The following is a 19,781-nucleotide window of genomic DNA, read 5'->3' as shown; positions in this document are numbered from 1 at the left end:
ACCAGAGATGTTCGCGTGGATGTGGAGAAAAGGGAACACTTTTGCACTGCTGGTGGGAATGCAAATTAATACATTCCTTTTGGAAAGAGATATGGAGAACACTTAGAGATCTAAAAATAGATCTGCCATTCAATCCTGTAATCCCCCTACTGGGCATATACCCAGAAGACCAAAAATCACACCATAACAAAGATATTTGTATCAGAATATTTATTGCAGCCCTATTCATAATTGCTAAGTCATGGAAAAAGCCCAAGTGCCCATCGATCCACAAATGGATCAATAAATTGTGGTATATGTACACCATGGAATATTATGCAGCCTTAAAGAAAGATGGAGACTTTACCTCTTTCATGTTTACATGGATGGAGCTGGAACATATTCTTCTTAGTAAAGTGTCTCAAGAATGGAAGAAAAAGTACCCAATGTACTCACCCTTATTATGAAACTAATGTAGGACCTTCACATGAAAGGTATATCCCAGTTATAACCTAAGAATAGGGAGAAAGGGGAAAGGGAGGGGAGGGAGGGGGGAGGTAGGTGGAGGGAGGGGGATTAATGGGATTACACCTGCGGTGCATCTTACAAGGGTATATGTGAATCCTAGTAAATGTGGAATGTAAAGGTCTTAGCAAAATAACTAAGAAAATGCTACAAAAGCTATGTTAACTAATGTGATGAAAATGTGTCAAACGATCTATGAACCAAGTGTACGGTGCCCCACGATCATACTAATGTACACAGTTATGGTTTAATAAAAATAAAAATAAAATAAATAAAAAACAAAAAAACAAAAAAAAAATAGAATAAAGAACAAATAACCCAACAGGAAGACAAACAGGCAATTCACAGGTGAGACAAGCAAAGCCATTAGATCCGGGGAGTTTGATGACATCTCGCTTTCTGTGTGGACTCGAGAGTGAAGTGGGTCTATTGGCACTTGGGCTGGGACCATCCTGGACAAACTGGTGTGTTGCTAGCCCTTGACACAGCCCTCTCCAGACACCAAGACTGTGACAGTGTTGCAAAGACCCTGCAGCCAGCAGGAGGAGAGGGGCATGTTCTCCGTGGTCCTTTATCTGAACAGATCTCAGACTGGGGTTGCTGTGTGTGGGGAAGCCCGGGTTTGTCCATGTGGCACAGCTGTCAAGAGTCTAGATGCTCCCAAGACGCGGGAGCCTGCCACGTCACGGCAGCCAGACAACTCCGCAGGCCATAGCTCCCTTCGTGGTGGCTTCAGAACTTCTACTTAGGGAAGCTTTGGGGCAGGAATTTGGAAGGAAGGGGACACATGTGGGGACACATGTGCCCTGAAGCCATGTTTGCAGAGCATACTGCTTTAGACCTTGGTGTCCACTTCAAATAAAGAGAGTCCTTATTATGGAGATTACGAAGGTCTTTAGCACTCACCCTCCTATACCCCTTGGCACCACAGCTGACTGCACACCTGGCCAAGCAAACACCTATTGATCCTTGCTTTTCAAATCAGGGTGCTCTCTGGAGATGCAGTGAGGCTCCCAGTGCCTTCCCAGAGGCCTCCCAGAGCTGAGGGACACGTTGTTCCCTTGTCTTTCTTGGTTCTGGTTTGACATGCAGTATGTCCAGCAGAATTTCTAGAACATTCTAGAAAGGGCAGGCTGATACGCCCTCCCTTCCTTAATGTCCAGTGTGATGCAGGGCCCCATAGTTATAGGCCTTCTGTCATCTCAGCTGGGATTGGAGGTAGAGTACGTGTGTGAGCGTCTGTGCTCACATTCCTCCAACGTGGGACGCCCCACGGTGCTCCCCCACAGCTATCGGGAGCTGCGTGTGCTTCGCCTAATTCCCTAACAGAAGCCAAGATGTTTTTTCATGTTTGCCCATTTCTCCAGCTTCTTAGATGTCACCAATTCTGATAGTCAATTCTCCCCATCACCCAAGCATAACCACTAATAATACATTAACCACCATCACTCACAGCAAAATAATGGCTCTCCCTAAGGACAGAGAGGATTGACAATACTTACATGCTTGGCTTGGTGCCCATAGCACAGTGGTTACAGCACCAGCCACGTACACCCAGGCTGGCAGGTTCAAACCCAGCCCGGGCCAGCTAAACAATAATAACAACTGCAACAAAAAATAGCCAGGCATTGTGGTGGTCACCAGTAGTCCCAGCTACTTGGAAGGCTGAGGCAAGAGAATCACTTAAACCCAAGAGTCTGAGGTTGCTGTGAGATGTGACACCGTGGCACTCTACCAAGGGCAATGTAGTGAGACTCCGTCTCAAATAAAAAGGAAATATACATTAATTTCCTGTCACAGTGAAAACAACATATTGCACCACAACTGTTCTGTGTGGCTCTTTCCCCTGCCGGCCTTGGAGGGAGGGGAGAATAATCTGTGCCTTTGACTCTGGGTATCCACCACCCAACCCAGGCACAGAGAGCTGTTCAACAATTTTGCACAAAACACTCCTACCCATTTCGAAAGCAGTCACTGCAAATTGCTCACACCAGCCCCTCACGGTAAGCCAGGGTGATAGATATACTTCCTGCCTTCACGGAGCTTCTGGCCCAGAGGGGGGCAGAAATTAATAAAGTCACAAAATGCATCCTTCCAACTTGTGAGGGCTCTCACATGAGGACACAGTGCAAGCCAGTGTGGGGGCTCACGTGGTCTAGTCTCAGGGATTGAGGACAGCAGAGAGCCAAGGGATGGGGGTCAGGGGTGACATGCTCCAGACACAGGGCTCAGAGTGCTGAGGCCTGAAGGCAGGGAGGTCCTGATGGGGGCCTGCATGGCTGCAGGAAAGGAGGCAAGAATGTCACAAATGGAGGCCAGAGACAGGGGAGATCTCTGTGTGGCTTGTAAGATGAGGTCTGTACCCTCAAAGCAAGCATTGTCCTAACTGGATCCACACTTTTACCATCCATGTGTGGTGAGCAGACGGGGTGAAGGAGTCTTTGGGTGGCTTTGATGGTTAATTTTAATTAACAGTATCCCAGTATGGGATCAAACATCACTGTGGATGTTTCTGTGCGGGTGTTCTGTGGACATTGGTAAAGCGCCGGGCCCTCCATCATGTAGGCCCTCACTAGTAAGTCGAAGGCCTGGAGAGAGCCAAGGCTGACCCCCGTGGAGCAAGAGGTTTTGCCAGCCCCAGCCTCCTGGCTCAGACTGCAACGCCCACTCTTCCCTGGCTCTGCCACGATCCATGATCTAATTCCTTAAATTAAACGAGCCTCTCTCTCATCTAACACATATACCATCTATCGACCCACAGTTCTATTTCTCTGGAGTTCTCCCAACTCAGGATATCTCAAGTCTGACATGGTCATTTCCTTTGGAGCATTTTGGAGCATTTTGGAGCAAGATGCCAGGGGAAGGCAGGAGGGATGCCCCATGTTGCTCACCCACAGGCTGTGCCAAGTAGCCCATCGGTCTTGTCTGTCAGGGTGCAAACAAAGAGAGGGTGTGTGTGCAGCTCATCCAGCGCTGTGTGCTGGCCAGCGAGAACAGCAAGGAGGGGGGGGAGGGGCCCTCAGGGGCTGGCCTCCATGTTAGACAGTGGGTGGGCTCCTGCACAGGGAGAGGGGTGAGGCCAGGTGGCACGTGGTAGAGTCCGACTAACACTGAAGAACCGGCTCAGTAGGAGCGTATGAAATAATAAGGAATATGTATTAGGCCTCTGTCCTCTGGCCCCTGGCCCAGAGCTCCTCTGGGCGACCACAGCATCTTTTATTCTGATGAGGGAAGTCTTGATGGTTTCCTTGATGGGGGCTGGTCACTAGAGAGACCAAACTGCGGTGAGCAGTGCAGAGATCTCGGTCCTACCACCCCCACTCTAGAGAGGGGAGTGGGGCTGGACAAGTTGTTCAAAATCAATCATGCTCCATGACAAAGGCTACATAAAAATCCCTCAACTATGGGGTCTGGAGAACTTTCAGGTTAGTGAACGCGTCCATGTGCCAAGAGGGAGGTGCACCCTAATTCCACGGCGATGGACGCACTGCTCTGGGGACCCTTCTGCCCCAGTCCTATGCATCTCCTCATTGGACTGCTCCAGGAGCATTATCATATCTTTTATTAGTAAACGAGCATGCTGGCACTGAGTTTAAGTGTTTCCCTGCGCTCTGTGAGCAGCTCTCACAGATTCATCAGACCCAGTAGGGGCATGAGAACCTTGGGTGACAGCTGGTCAGACAGAAGCACAGGTGACAACAGCCTGGGGCTTGCAACTGGCATCTGAAGCGGCACCATCTGTGGGGCTGAGTCCTTAACCTGTGGGATCTGCACTATCTCCAGGAGGACGGGGTCAGGTTGAACTGCATCACGGGACACCCAGCTGGTACCTGCTGGAAACACCCCCCACACCTGGGGCCAGAAGTTCTGTATCCAGTGTGTGTGCATGTAGGAAAAACACAGTGGCTTTTCCTATCCTTCGCCAAAGGTGGGGGGCAGGTGGGATGTGGTCAGAGACGAGAGAGACCAAGCTAATGGCGATGAGGGCACAACCTGAGAGATGCGGGGCCGCTAAGTGACATGGGAGGTGATCTGCTGCAGGGAAATGACAGGGCTGATGGTGACTTTGGGGAGAACCTACTGCTGGCAGGGCAGAGACGGGTTTTGGAGGGGGAGGGTGAAGAGCATCAGATGCCGGGGCTCTTGGAGGACCATCTCCCTGGAATGCCATGTATCTTCCCTGGAAAGAGAAGAGGACCAAAGAGGAAAGCCACCAGAAGTGACCCTGGCCAGGGACTGTCACTGCAGCAACACGGGCCCCTACTGGTCTCCCCACTTCTTGACTGCCTGTCACTTTACGATTGCAGTGGGGTGAGTGTGTATCTGCAGCCCATCCACCAGCCTCACACAGTCTGCTCTTGAGGCTCTGACCACCAGTCTTTCCAAGATTGGAAGAAGTTGGGACTGCTGGGAATACTTTCATCGCAATATCTGAAGACCCCGGGCCTCGTTTTAACCTAGCAGGTACAGACAGATCACAGGACTCCTTGGCAGAACATCCGCTCCCTGTGACAACTTCAAAGGGTGGGTAACTATACTGATAAGAAATGATTTGTGGGGCGGCGCCTGTGGCTCAGTCGGTAAGGCGCCAGCCCCATATACCGAGAGTGGCGGGTTCAAACCCAGCCCCAGCCAAACTGCAACCAAAAAATAGCCGGGCGCTGTGGCGGGCGCCTGTAGTCCCAGCTGCTCGGGAGGCTGAGGCAAGAGAATCGCTTAAGCCCAGGAGTTGGAGGTTGCTGTGAGCTGTGTGAGGCCACGGCACTCTACCCGAGGGCGGTACAGTGAGACTCTGTCTCTACAAAAAAAAAAAAGAAGAAATGATTTGTGATGTCCAAGCAAACTCAGTCTCTCAACCACGCAGGGGAAAGTAGATGCCACTGGGTCAAGAGGGCAGGAGGCAAGTCCTGGGGACACTGGGAACCAGATTCAGGGATTCTTGCCATTCAGGGACCCTGTGGCCCCCCTTTCCCCCATCAGGAGGGGTGTCCTAGCTGGGGCTGAGTTGTGTTCAGTGGTCAGAGAGCTTAATATTTCTAGATGCTCCCTTTCATGAGCCCATGGGTGCTGGGTAAATGGGAGAACAGGAATTTTTCACCCTTCTTGTCTCTGACCACATCCCACCTGCCCAGAGGGACCCTCTGGTGTCCCCCTTAGCAACCCAGAGAAGTGGTGTAAAGATCTTTCACGCTCTGTAGCCATCCACTTCTGAAAATGGTAAGGTCGTTTCTAGCAGGGGTATATGCGCGTGAGTGTATGTGGGGCCCGTGGGGTGCTGTGCGTGTGTGTGACGTGGGTCCATGTGGAGTTTCACACGGCCAGTCACTGCTGCAAGCCTTGTACAAACTGGACAACTCATTTATTCTCAAAACCATTTTTCTTTCTTTAGAGTGGGCAAACCTTACTCAAGACTAAATGATGGCTTTATTTTTCAGGTCTTGAAGTTTTTAAGCTAATTGTCTTGCCTTTTTTATTTTTTTAAATAAACTTTCTTAGAGACAAAGATAAAGCATCTTTAAGATAAGAAAGTACATACCTTTAATAACTGATGGATTTCTTGGGAAACTTTTATCTTCTTGTCCCTTGATAAGGTTCTTTAGATAATTTGGTTTATGGTGGCTCAGTAAATGAAACCAGGTACGCGAAACAGGAAAAATACCTTCAACTCTGATGTGAATTAGAATTAGGTTGCTAGAACAAAGCCACAGTCACATTCGTGGACACAGCAGAGAATGAAAGTTAGGACAGATGTAGCAGCAGCATGTGAAATGCATTCCTCCAGTTAGCAATTATGATTTTTGTGACTTTTAAAAAATTCTGTCAATACTGATCAGAATATTTCTCGGTCTTGTGCTGGGTTGGACTTGCCAAAAACAGTCATTAAACGACCAAAACATCTTTTTTATCCTTTTAGCATTTGTTCTGCCATCTCGCCTTACAAAAGCCTGGATTCTATTTCCTCGGCAATGGGGCTTTGCAGATCTGCTCTTTCAGTGGCCCTGAGTCACCCTTATCAAAGGCTTTGGGAAGACAGGTACTGAAATCCTGATTTTTCATCCCTATTTCCTGACTGTTGAGATGCCCACAAGCAGGCCCTGTCGCCAGGGCCTAAGACCCTCCAAAGAGTCCCGCTGACCACCCAGCCTGCTCAGGGACCCAGGAGGAGCCACCTCACCTCCCTCTGGGCTTTGCCACTCACACAGTTGGTGACCGGATGGACAACAGGACACTTCGTCCCTCTGGCTCTACAGTCCTGAGAGTCACTGTGTGGTGCTGTGAAGTTCCTGGTTTCCTTCAGGCCTAATGCCCTGCCCAGTCCTCACTTCACACGGGGAGAGCAGAAAACTTTACTGTGGCAAGAGGCGCTGTGTTTACGAGAGTATCTATATCTTCATGAGAGAGGCTTGCTTGCCCCAGGGGGTTCTCTGCTAACGAAGGAGCGGGAGTAGTTAGGAAGGGCAGAAAAGAGAATGAGGGGTTTGGGGGCCCCCAAAGCAACAGAAGGCAACCAGAGGGGTGAGTGAAGTAACATCTGCGTGGTCTCCTAGATTCCAAATCCATTCCTCTTCAGTCATGGAGCTGATTTCTGCTTTTTTCCTGATGAGGGATTGTGTCTGTTCTCCCTTCCAGGTAGCAGAGGGTGGTAGAGGGAAGGAGGGAGATGGGTGGCCCAGTGGTACCCGCTTAGACAAATCTCATTAAGTTGGCATCAGTTAATTCAAACACAACTAAAATCAAAGTACTTTGATTCCCAAGCCAATTATATTGGATTTCCCCAGCATAAACTGAGTTCATTACAGCCTAAGTATAGATAATCCATAATTTAATATGGAAATTCAGACATGGAGTGTTACTAATCAGATAAATAGAGCCTCAAATTACATTATTGGAAAGATCAATGAACCGGCTGTAATTGCTCCCCTAAAAGGAGTGAATGAGGGAAACTGATCAAAGAAACATTCCTCTTTCCTGCTTCTAAGCCCTAAGAACATTTTGCCGGTACAGGCCGGGACTCCTGTGGAAATCCACACACAGAAGTAGAGAAGCCTTTTCCTGGGGTGACTCCTAACACCCGCATTCTGGCCCCCAAGAGTTTTAACACTAGAGAAGCAACAGTTCAGAAGGGACCCTTTTACTGCAGGGGAAGTATCAGGCACAGCTCGGTGCCAATGATTTTTTAAGAACAGTGATTACATTAAAGTGACTGCACCACTAATTAGGAGAAAATCAGACAACGTGTCACATGACTCAGAGGAAGAAGCACCTATAATTATGAGAAGTAAGTAAAGATCCTGATTACCCCGAAGCCTGTTTAAATGGAGTGTGACGCTTGAGTTAGTATTTAAGGGTTAGGAATCTGTCGTAGTGCTTTAAAGTATCTATTAATGTATACCCTCAGACAAGGCATCTAAGAAAAATGTAACATACATTGAAAGCACTACTGTAATTAACTGCCCGAGACATCCAGGGGTGAGAACTGTGACCACGCAGAAAGGCGGCTGCTGTAACCTAGGAGCTAGAAGCAGAGAACAGGGCTGAAGGAAAAAATGGTAAAGACAAACTCAAGATCACATCAAAAGCAGAGCAAAAAGGTAATATTGCAGAAAAAAAAAAAGCTAGGAAGAGAGGATTTACAAAAACTGAGCAAAATGAGGTAGAAAAAGGATTTAAAAAAAGAGAGGGTAAAGAAAGATAGTTTTGAAAGATAGAGAGAAGTGGTCCCAAAAAGGCATTGCCCTAAAACAGAACAGAAAAAAGTCCAGATGCATAGTCCCAGAAAACTTTTCTGAAATAAGGCAAGAGGCAAGCTCACGGGTTGAAAGACTACACCGTGTATCCTGGGAAATCTGATAGATTGATCCTCTTTCAAGGCATATCATGGTGAAGCTAATGAACTTGACATCTGAACAAACGAAGATGTTGCCTTGTCCCAGACAGGAGCGGCTAGGTTATGCTGTTGTAACAAACCTCTCCCACATCTTGGTAGGTTAAAACAAGAGTTTGTTTTTCACTCATGCTGTGTGTCCACGGTGGCCAAGTTGCAGGGGGCTCTGCTCACTTAGGAACCCAGGGTGGTGGTGCAGCCACTGCCTGTAATTAGCCAGTTCCTCTGCAGGGGGCAAGAGAGCTCTGGAGAATCTCACGCCAAAGCTCAATACTCCAGTTCAGAAGTGATGTGTTATGTTTTGCTCACATGGCCCTCAGCAACCACCAGGAAACAAGGAAGTCTTACTGTGGGAGATCTAGCCAGGCACCGTGGCTCACACCTGTAAATTCCAGCACTCTGGGAGTCGAGGTAGGTGGATTGCTTGAGCTCAGGAGTTTGAGACCAGCCTGAGGAAGAGCAAGATCCAGACGTACTAAAAATAGAAAAACTAGCTGGGTGTTGTGGCAAGTGCCTGTAGTCCCAGCTACTCAGGAGGCTGAGGCAAGAGGATCGCTTGAGCCCAGGAGTTTGAGGTTGCTGTGAACTATGATGTCACCACAGCATGGTACTCTACCCATGACAGAGTGAGTCTCTGCCTCAAAAAAAGAAAAAAGAAAGAAAAAGAAAAAAGAGCCTTAGAGATCGAGACGTATTCTTAAGCAGCATTAATGACTACCACAAACTTGAATGGCAGAAAGTATTAGCTAGACTTTAAGATTTTCCCCCAAATAAGCTTTATCCACTGTAATAGAGAACATCATGTCATTTATGAGCCCCTAACGCAGTGATTTTTAACCTGTGTGCTGTGACAGGTTCTTAGCTGTGCTGCAAAATTTTTAAAGACCATTGATTAAATTATTTTCAAAAGAAGTTCAAAGGCCAGTATATATATATATTCTTCTTTTTTACTCTTTTTTTTCTTGATCAACATAATGTAAGTAAGTGTACTATGGAAGTTTAACTGTAGGCTCGAGTGTGCTGTGAGATAAGTAAGATTGAAAACACTGTTGTAAGGGTTAGTGTGTTCCTCAAAAATTATATACCTAGGGGAAAAGAAAAATCAGGTGGAACATGATTCCAGATTCTTCTTGGGATGTAGAAAGCTGGCACTAGCCCCACCATTTCAACAACAGCAAGACGACAAACACTGCAAATTCCCAACTTCAGCTGAACCACAGGGGAGCCAGCTAATCCAAATTCACACTCACTCAAGACAGATGCAGACAGACGCCTGCTCCAGTGGAGAAAGTGGACAATACGCAAAGGTCATCTAGGTAATTGGACAGAGAGATGTAAGCAGTAAGGAGAGTCCACTGGAAATGCTAGGAATAAAAAGCACAGCCACAGAGGAGAAAGCCTTTGATAGGACTATGAGCAGACTTCACCTCGCTGAGGACAAAACGACCAACTGCTGTTTATCTTGGGAACGCAAATTTGGCTGACAATTGAAGTCGATCAAATGGGAACGCAAGTCCGGCTGACCAGCCTTAATGGATCAAATGGGAACGCAAGTCCGGCTGGCCACCTGAAGTGAATCAAATGGGAATGACAAGTCCGGCTGACCAGATGAAGTCGATCAAATGGGAACGCAAGTCCGGCTGGCCAGTTGAAGTGGATCAAATGGGAACGCCAAGTCTGGCTGACCAGCTGAAGTTGATCAAATGGGAATGCAAGTCTGGCTGACCAGTTGAAGTGGATCAAATGGGAACGCAAGTCCGGCTGGCCAGTTAAAGTCGATCAAATGGGAAGGTAAGGCTGGCTAACCAGTTAAAGTTGATCACAGTTATTCACCATTTCTGGGACTGAAGAAGAGGAAGTATAAGAGCCTATGAGCAGATGCAGAAAAAGACTTTGGAAAATCTCAACAGCCATTGTCAGTAAACTAGGAACAGGACCCGACTTCTACAACCTGATAATGAACATGTACAAAAATCTTAGAGCTAACGTCACCCTTAATCCCTGAAATCAGGAACAAGGCAAGGACACATCCCTTCCACGTGTCTCTGCACCAGAGGTTTTAGCCCACACAATGAGGCAGGGAAAATAAATGCAAGGCATCCAGATTGGATGTGTCATGTGCCATGACTGATTTTAGCCGTCAACTTGCCTGGATGGAGGGACATCCACAGACTGCACAGCCTTATCCTTGGATGCTTGTGTGAGAGTGTTCCAGGGGAGACTGGGGTGCGGGTCAGTGAACTGGATGGGAAGATTCAGCCTCAATGTGGGTGAACATAATTTTATCAGCTGGGGGCCAGGAAAGAACAAAAAAGCAAACGACAGGTGAGTTCTTTCTCTCTCTTGCTGGAACTCCAGGCTTTTTGGCCTTTGCGCTCTAGAACTTATACCCGCTCCCAGCTGACACCTCTATTTCCCAGGTCCTTGCCCTTGCACTGAGAGTTACACCACAGGCTTCCCTGGTGCTGAGGCTTCTGACTTGGGCTGAGCCATGCAACGACATTCCAGGGTCTCCAGGTGGAAGACGGCCTGTCATGGGAATTCTTGGTCTCCATAACCATGAAGGCCAATTCTCCAATTAATCCTCTCTCATCTATGTACGTATGTGTTGTATCTATCTATCTATCATGTCTATCATCTATCTATAATCTATCTATCACCTATCTATCATGTCTATCTATCCATCTATCTCCTATTGGTTCTGTTTCTCTGGGGAAACCTGACTAGTTTAGAATTTTACAGATATGAAATCGCACATCATTTAAGTCTTACCTAAGAAAATCCAAAAAACCTACACACGAGCGGCTAGAACTGGTAAGTGAGTTAAGCGAGATCCCAGGACACCAGATCCGTAATAGAAATCAAATTTCCACACTCACAGTAAAAGGCAGTGTAAAAGTACCATGAAGGTAGCACCAGGAAATGGGAGACACTTCAAGTGCAAACATTACAAAATATGTTAAGATACATATATACTGAAAACTACACAAGGCGGATGAAACAAAGAAATACCGATGAAATAAAGTAAAACTTAAATAGATGGAAAGCTATAAATATGTCAGTTTTCTTCAGAGTCCTGTATGGACGCCATGCCATCTCAAAGCTGATTGTAAAACTTACACGAAAATGCAAAGGAACTACTACAGCCAAAGTAATTTTGAAAAACAACAAAGTTGGAGAACAGAAAATGCTCATTTTCAATAGCCTCTTTTCCTCCTGATCGCAGATGAGGCTCCATGTCTCAAGGAGTTTGCCTTCAGCACAGGCTGTCATCCGGAGCATGGGGCAGCTGCCTCTTCCTCCACCCCCCTAAGCCATTGCTGCTACTTCTGGACCATTGGCCTTTTATCTCAATCATAAATTCTGCCTCCTTCGAGCCTCCTGCCACCAGCTCTCACAATCCTTACCTCTAATTGAGTTTTTTACACAAACTCATTGAGAAGTCTGGTGTGGTCTCCAAACTTCAGTAGCGTGGGGAATCTGAATCACCAGGGGTTATGAGCCACGGCTCCCACCTTCACTTCAGTTTCCTGATGTGGGCACTGTCCCACACTGGCCACCCCGTGGCAAGATGTTTGCTCACCCTAGTACTACAACAGTGAATGCAGGTGAGGCTGCGAGGTCACCAGCTTACCTTAGGCTTGAGTCCACATTCTCAGAGATAATGCTGCTGTTTTTTTCCAACACCAGCATTATGTTCCCAGCCATAGTTACCTTCCAGGAGCTGGAGAGTCATGAACATGGGGTTCTGTGTTCCGCTGAGCAGACGTGTCAGGAAGAACTCCAAGGCCTTTGTAGAGGAGGCTGAGCTCACCGACCCACCAAGCGGGCAGTGGGAGGTGACTTAAAGGCCTTACTGTGCCCACTCATGTGGCCTCTGGAGCTAAAACTTTCTCCTGGGTGTTTGTCAGCTCTCTGGGGCAGGGCAGGGGACGTCACTGTAATTATGGTTACCTACTGCATTGCTCTGTTTTGTAAATACAGAAAGAAAACGAGCCAGGGTTGAAGAGGTGATTTAGGTGTTGCCAAAATGAGGTCTCAACACAGCTGCCCATGTCCCCTTTCAGGAGGGCTGTGAAAGGCCATGGCAGACCTTAGGCAATGACCTTGAATGTGCCCCAGGATATGGTGAGGTAGAAATGTGGTCATACGTAACGTACAGCAGCAAGAAGTGCCTGGTAGCCTGATAGATGGGCCTGTAGTGTGGCGGGGATGAGTCTGTCCCTCTGGAGGGCTGCTTGGATCTCTGAATCGGGACTGTTTCTCCACAGGAGCTGAGGAGCCAGGCCCAGCCTGCCCTGTAGATCAGGTGACCACCTGTGGGATACTAACCACAGGCCCAGGACCCCAGAATGCAGTATTTCCCTCTCTTCTCTTTGTAGCCTCCAGTCTCCTCCATACTGTGTTCCAGACACATATTAGAGCTCCGTGCATGGTGCAAATACTATTTTACCACCAACCAATAGTTCCTTTGACCATTATATATCTTTTCAAAAGTTCTTGCACAATTTCATTCAAGGGAAGGAGAAGAACTGGACTCACTATCCTTAAATATGTGTATTTTTAAGCAGCCATTTTTGGGGTTTCAGAATTAAAAAAAAAAAACACTTGTAGAAAGGACAAAAGGAATAACAATTTTCTCATGTCATTTTTTTTTTTTAAGGTCAGATGCTATTCATGAGAATAGACTGTCGCAGAAGACCGTAAGATTTTTTTCTCCCTATCTTCAAAAAGGTAAAATAAATATGCATCTGTTCCCTGGTGGTGTAATAGCCAAAAATGTGAGAAAAGCAATCAAATGCATCACATCACCATTTGTAAAGACCTCTTACAACCATTCATCGCCTCCTTTACGTATGTTAAAGGTAGACAAAGAAATGGTAAAAATGAGAAACAAGACCCAGAAAGTAACACAGTTCAAAATGAAAATCTCTAATCCTTTAAAACCTTCTCCAGAAGGACCCTCCCTCTTATCCTGAAACCACCTCCAGGAATTAAGAGCCCAAAGGAACGTGCATGCTAATAGTCTTCCTAAGGGTCGTCAGGCAGGGGTGAAGGCATGCATATGGGGGCGCCAGGGTCACCTGCAAGGTCAGCCTCACAGCGTTGCAGCTCTCCTGCAGCGGGTTCAGCTTCAGAGTCTCCCCGAGGTTGCTGCAGCCTGTTGACTGGTGCTGCAGCTCACAGCAGACACACACCTCCACACTGTCAAACTTAATCTAGACAGAACACAGACAGACCTCACTGTTAACACGACATTCGGCCCTGGCGGGTGCGCATGAATTACACAGTTAACGCACAAAGCTGGCTCAGCTCAAAGCGCCCAGCTCTAGTTTATCTTTAAATAATGAAGCAAAAATGATTTGCACTGACCCAGGCCATGAAGAACACTGTCAGGAATTACTTCAAATTCCTACTTTAAAAGCAAGGAATAAAAAAGCAAAAGTACACTGGAACAAACCTAAGGTGCAAGTTATAGGAAATAAATTAATTTACGTATGGAGACACGTTAATAGCTCTACGCCTCAGTTCATTCTCCCTCCGTGCTCAGAAATCTCCTGTCCTCTCAGTTCATGGTCTGTGAAACGGCTTCTCATCCATCAAACCCAACTCGAGCCCCATCCTTGGGGCCTTGTCTGGTTTTCCTCTCCCCACTGCTACTGGACACTTAGTTCACCCAGCTACAACTACATCTTATCACAACGTTGATAAGGCTGATAGGTTACAGGTGTTCAATAAAAGCCAAATAAATAAATAACGGCTTGGAAAATGAAAAACCATGGAAAGAAAGAAACGTGATTCAAGTATTTCAAAAAGGAGCATTAGACAAGGAAAGACTATGAGAATCTCAATGATAGGGGACAGAACAGAGTTACTACCCTGTTTTCCCGAAAATAAGACATCCTCCGAAAATAAGACCTACTTACAGGAAAGATAAGACGTCCCCTGAAAATAAGACCTAGCGCATCTTTGGGAGCACACCTTAAAATAAGACACTGTCTTATTTTCGGGGAAACAGGGTAGTGCCTGAGAGGAAAGGAGATTAAAAAAAAAACAAAAGTGTGGGAGCACGCTGCCTGTAGTCCTTGCTGTTCATATTACACCACAGGAATAGGCTGTCACTGGAGGCAGAGGCAGGAGACTGCTAGAGCCCAGGAGTTTGAGACCAGCCTGGGCAACACAGACAGACCCTGTCTCTAAAAATAAATAAAAAACAATAAGTCCTAGATATGAAATTACTAAACAAGAAAACTTGTAAAATCTATACAATTTAATTCAATGTAACACTAAATATGAAATAAATTATTCTCCTTAGAACAGAAGCTGCCCTACTTTTCAATAAATAATAACGTCTTTTATACCTGCCAACTCAAAGTGCTAATATTTTTCAGGCACATGTTGGCAATTTATAACTATAACGAGGACATCTGCACCAGAGTATTTATTGCGGCTCAGTTCACAATCACCAAGATGTGGAAACAACCTAAATGCCCATCAACTCAGGAATGGATTAATAAACTGTGGTACAGGTATATCATGGAATACTATTCAGCTACAAAAAGGATGGAGATTTTACATATTTTATAATAGCCTGCATGGAGCTGAACACATTCTTCTTAGTAAACGATCACAAGAATGGAAAAGCAAGTATACAAGGTACTCAACACTAATATGAAGCCAGCAGATGATCTAATACACACCCACATGAGAGAAAAACTCAATTCATTTCAAGTTGGGGGGAAAGGGACTGGTGTGCCCCCACTTTATGGGCACAAGATAAGGGTATGTGGCACACCTCCTGGATGTAGGACAAAACTACAGCAGGGACCTTACCTAACAAATGCAAACATTGTAACCTCATTGTTGGTATCTTCACCTTAATCTGAAACTTAAAAAAAATGTGGCTTGGCGCTCATAGCACAGTGGTTACGGCGCCAGCCACATACACAAAGTTGGTGGGTTCGAACCCAGCCTGGGCCAACTCAATAACAATGACAACTGCACAAAACAGCCGGGCATTGTGGCGGGCTTCTGTAGTTCCAGCTACTCGGGAGGCTGAGGCAAGAGAATTGCTTGAGCCCAAGAGTTGGAGGGTGCTGTGAGCTGTGACGCCATTTTGAGACATAGTGAGACTGTCTCAAAAAAACAAAACAAAACAAATTTAACTTCATAATGAACATGAATCACCTCTAGTACATGGCTATGTGGAATATGTGGCTTGCAAATATCTTCTTCGGGTCCATAGCTGATCTTTCATCCTCTTAACAGGGTTATGTGTAGAGCAAAAGAATTTTGATGGAAGTCCAACTTACACATTTTTGCTCTTACACTTTTGGTATTGATCTAAAATACCTCTTTGCCTAGACCTAGATCCCGAAGATGTTTTCCTTATGTTTTTCTAAAGTTTTAGGGTTTTATTTCTAAATTAAGGATTCATTTCCAGTTAATTTTTGTATTAAATATTATGAACTTTGGTTGAAGTTAATTTTTTTTTCTGCTTATAGATGTTCGATTGTTCCAACATTTGTTTAAAAAGCCCATCTTTTTGGCATTGAATGCTTTCATCTTTGTCAAAAGTTGGTTGGGAATATTTGTGTGGGTCTGTTGCTATATGCTCTCTCCTTTGTGAAATTGGTCCGTCTCTCCGTCAACCACAAAGTCTTGATTACTGTGACTAAAAGCCTGGAAATCAGATCAACTTATTCCTCCCATGTTCTTCTTCTTTTTCCAAATTATTTCTTTGACTTTCCATACAATTTTAGAATACGTTTGTCTATGTCTACCAAAAACAAAATCTCACTGGGATTTTGACAGGAATTACATCAAACCTGTATATTAATTTGCAGAGAATTGGCATCTTTCCTATTTGAATCTTCGTTTATTTTACTTTATGATTTTATTTTAGAATATTACAAAAGTATAAATACTTTGGTTACACAAATTGTTTTCATACTGTGAGTCAAAGTTATCAATGTTCCTGTCACCCAGATAGCATCCACTGTACCGGTTAGGTGTAAATTTCCCCATCCTCTCCTCCCCCATCCCATCTACTTGATTTTTGATGAGTGTTATTTCCATACACTCTCACATTGTTGATCAGTTAGTTCCAATTTAATAGTGAGTACCTGTGGTGTCTGTTTCTCCATTCTTGTAATACTCCACTTAGAACAGCGGTTCTCAACCTTCCTAATGCCAGGATGTATTTTCATTGTTACAAAGGGGTTGCGACCTGCAGGTTGAGAACCGCTAATTTAGAAGAATGTTCCAATTCATGAGTACAGCATGTCTCCCCACTTACTTAGATTTAATTCAACACTGTTATACAGTTTTTTACCATAAAGGTCTTATACATGCTTTGTCAGACTTATATCCATGTTTTCTTTTTTTTTTGTAAAGACAGAGTCTCACTTTATTGCCCTTGGTAAAGTGCTGTGACATCACAGCTCACAGCAACCTCCAACTCTTGCCTCAGCCTCCCGAGTAGCTGGGACTATAGGTGCCCGCCACAACGCCCAGCTATTTTTTTGGTTGCAGTTTGGCCGGGGCTGGGTTTGAACCCGCCACCCTCGGTCTGTGGGGCTGGAGCCCTACCCACTGAGCCACAGGCACTGCCCATATCCATGTATTTTTTGGTGACTGTAACTGGTACTGTATTTTTAATTTCAGCATCCCTGTGCTCATTGCCAACATAGCGAAATACAAGTGAATTTTCTATGTTTATCCTGTATCCTGCAACCTTGCTGAACTCACATATTGGTTCCAGGAGATTTGTTTTGTTTTTAAGATTCCTTGGGATTTTCTATTAAGTCACTTAGGTCACCCACAAACAGTGTTAGTTTTCCAAAACTCTTCCTTTTTGATCCGTAAGGCTTTTACTTTCCTTCCTTCCCTTACTACTTTGGTTTGCCCTTTTAGCACGGCAGCCTATGTTGCATAAGAGAGGTTGGAATGAGCACCATCTGAGCTTCAGGGAAAGGCATTTAGTCTTTCACCGTTGAGTATGCTAGTTGTAGTTTTTCGGTAGGTTATATTGTTCAAATGGAGGTAGTTCTCTATGCCTATTTTTCCAGGTTCTTTTTTTCTTTTTTCTTTTTTTTGTAGTTTTTGGCCGGGGCTGGGTTTGAACCCACCACCTCCGGCATATGGGGCTGGTGCCCTACCCCTTTGAGTCACAGGCGCCACCCATCCAGGTTCTTTTTTTAAAATCATGAAAGGGTGTTCAATATTGTCAAATTCTTTTTATGCATCAATTGCTAAAACCATGTTTCTTCATTAGCCTATTTATAGTTGATTAAAATGACTGATTTTTCATTATTTTGAGACAGAGTCCCATTCTGTTGCCCTGAGGTAGAGTGCTATGGTGTTATAGCTCACAGCAACCTCAAACTCTTGGGCTCAAGTGATCCTCCTGCCTCAGCCTCCTCAGTAGCTGGGACTACAGGCGCCCCCCACAACACCCAGCTAGTTTTTCTATTTTTAGTAAAGATGGGGACTCGCTTTTGCTCAGGCTGGTCTTGAACTTCTGAGCTCAGACTATCCACCCATATTGCCTCCCAGAGAGCTAGGATTACAGATGTGAGATGAGCCACAAAAATTGATTTTTGAATACTGAACTAGCCTTGATAATTAAGTGTAATTCTTTTTATATATGCTGAGTTTTACTTGCTATTGTTTTGTTATACTTTTGCCTCTGTATCAATAATGGATGTTGGTCTTCAGTTTTCTTTTTTTCCAGTGCTGTCTTTGTCTAGTTTTGATAGCATGATAATACTACTTTCATAAAAACCAATTGGGAGGCCAGGTGCGGTGGCTCATACCTGTATTCCTAGAACTTTGGGATACCAAGGCCAGGAAGATCACTTGAGGCCAAGAGTTTAAGACCATCCTATAAAAAACAGAAAAATCTGACCAGGTATAGTGGATCCCACCTGTAATCCCAATGTTCTGGAGGCTAAGGCTGGAGGATTGCTTGAGGCCAGGAGTTTAAGACCAGCCCAAGCAAGAGTAAGACCCCATCTCTACAAAAAAATAGAAAATATTAGGCAGGTGTTCTGGCATGCACCTGTAGTCCCAGCTACTTGAGAGGCTCAGGTAGAATTGCTTGAGCTTAGAAGTTTGAGGTTGCAGTGACCTGTGATGACCCCACTGCACTCCAGCCAGAGTGAAAAGAACAAGACCTGTCTCAAAAAAAAACAAAACAAAAAAAAGGGAAGTGTTTGCTTCTTTTTTATTTTCTGAAAGAGAGTATGTAGAAATTGTATTAATTTCTTAAATGTTTGGTAGAATTCTCTAGTAAAACCAGCTAGGCCTGGAGATTTTGTTTTTGGAAGTTTTAAAATTATGAATTCAAGTTACTTAATAGTTATAGAGCTATTCAAATTGTCATATTTTGTGAATTATGATAGTTTATGTTTTTCAAGATATTGATCCATTTCATCTAAGCTGTTAAAATTTATTTGTGTAGCATTGTTCATATTATTTCCTTATTATCTTCTTGATGTTTGCAGGATCTGCAGTTATATCCCTGTTTCATTCCAATTCATATCTTCTAAGTTTTTTTTCTTTCTAGAGTTACATCAATTTCATTGATCTTTTTTCATAGATTTTTCTCATTTGTTTTCATTTCATTGATTTCTGCTCTTAAATGTATCATTCCCTTGCATTTCCCTACTTTGAGTTGATTTTGCCTTTATCTTTAAAAATTTCACCTTTAATTGACAAATAATTGTGTACGTTACATACTTACAGGGTCCCATGTAATGTTTTGACAACGTTCACATTGTGGGAAGATTAAATCAAGCTAAGCAACGAATTCATCACCTCACACGTTTATCTCTTTTTGTGTGGTGAAAATATTTAAAGCCTTCTTTTAGCAATTTTGAAAATATACATTATTATTTATCACAGTCACTATTCTGTGTTATAGTTATTACAGTTATGCAGTTATATAGTGAATGTTATAAAGCTTATTTCTCCTCTCCAACTGAAATTTGGTGCCCGTGGATCCAGAAGTCCTTTTTAGCTTCTACCATTCCCCTTTGCCGTCATCAACAGGACGTAAGTCAAGCTGTCCTCATATACTTTGTTCTCCCACATCCCAGAAACATACAAGGAATTATTTCACGGGATCACACCCCCAGGCTTGGCGTTAAGATTGAAGCAGCTAATGTTAAGTGGCAGTGCAGTTTGCTCAGCAAAGGATCATCCAGGGAAAGGGAGGGAGATGGGCTCGGCTGCCCAAGCACAGTTCATCACATAAAATAACCCTCTGGTGACCCCGGGGAATAGACACCCAAATAAATCTTTTCCATCAGTTATTTCACTGAGTTTGTGATTAATTCTAAGAAAAATTCTGGAAACCTCCTGATAAGTTCCCTGACCTCCACATCTG

At 44.7% G+C, this 19,781-nt stretch overlaps 1 protein-coding gene across 2 annotated transcripts in view; it reads right to left on the bottom strand.

Annotated features, from left to right (window-relative positions):
- ENTREP2 (endosomal transmembrane epsin interactor 2) overlaps positions 1–19,781 on the bottom strand; it is a 454,036-nt gene that overhangs the window by 51,608 nt on the left and 382,647 nt on the right. For both annotated transcript variants that reach the window (XM_053581956.1, XM_053581957.1), the window contains exon 4: positions 13,474–13,608. In XM_053581956.1, the coding sequence (XP_053437931.1) occupies positions 13,474–13,608 (135 nt within the window). The remainder of the gene's footprint in view (positions 1–13,473; positions 13,609–19,781) is intronic.

This window comes from Nycticebus coucang, chromosome 2, assembly GCF_027406575.1.
Source record: "Nycticebus coucang isolate mNycCou1 chromosome 2, mNycCou1.pri, whole genome shotgun sequence".
NCBI classification, from domain to species: Eukaryota; Metazoa; Chordata; class Mammalia; order Primates; family Lorisidae; genus Nycticebus; species Nycticebus coucang.
Note: the sequence above shows the minus strand (reverse complement) of the source record. Positions and strands in the feature narration are given on the sequence as shown.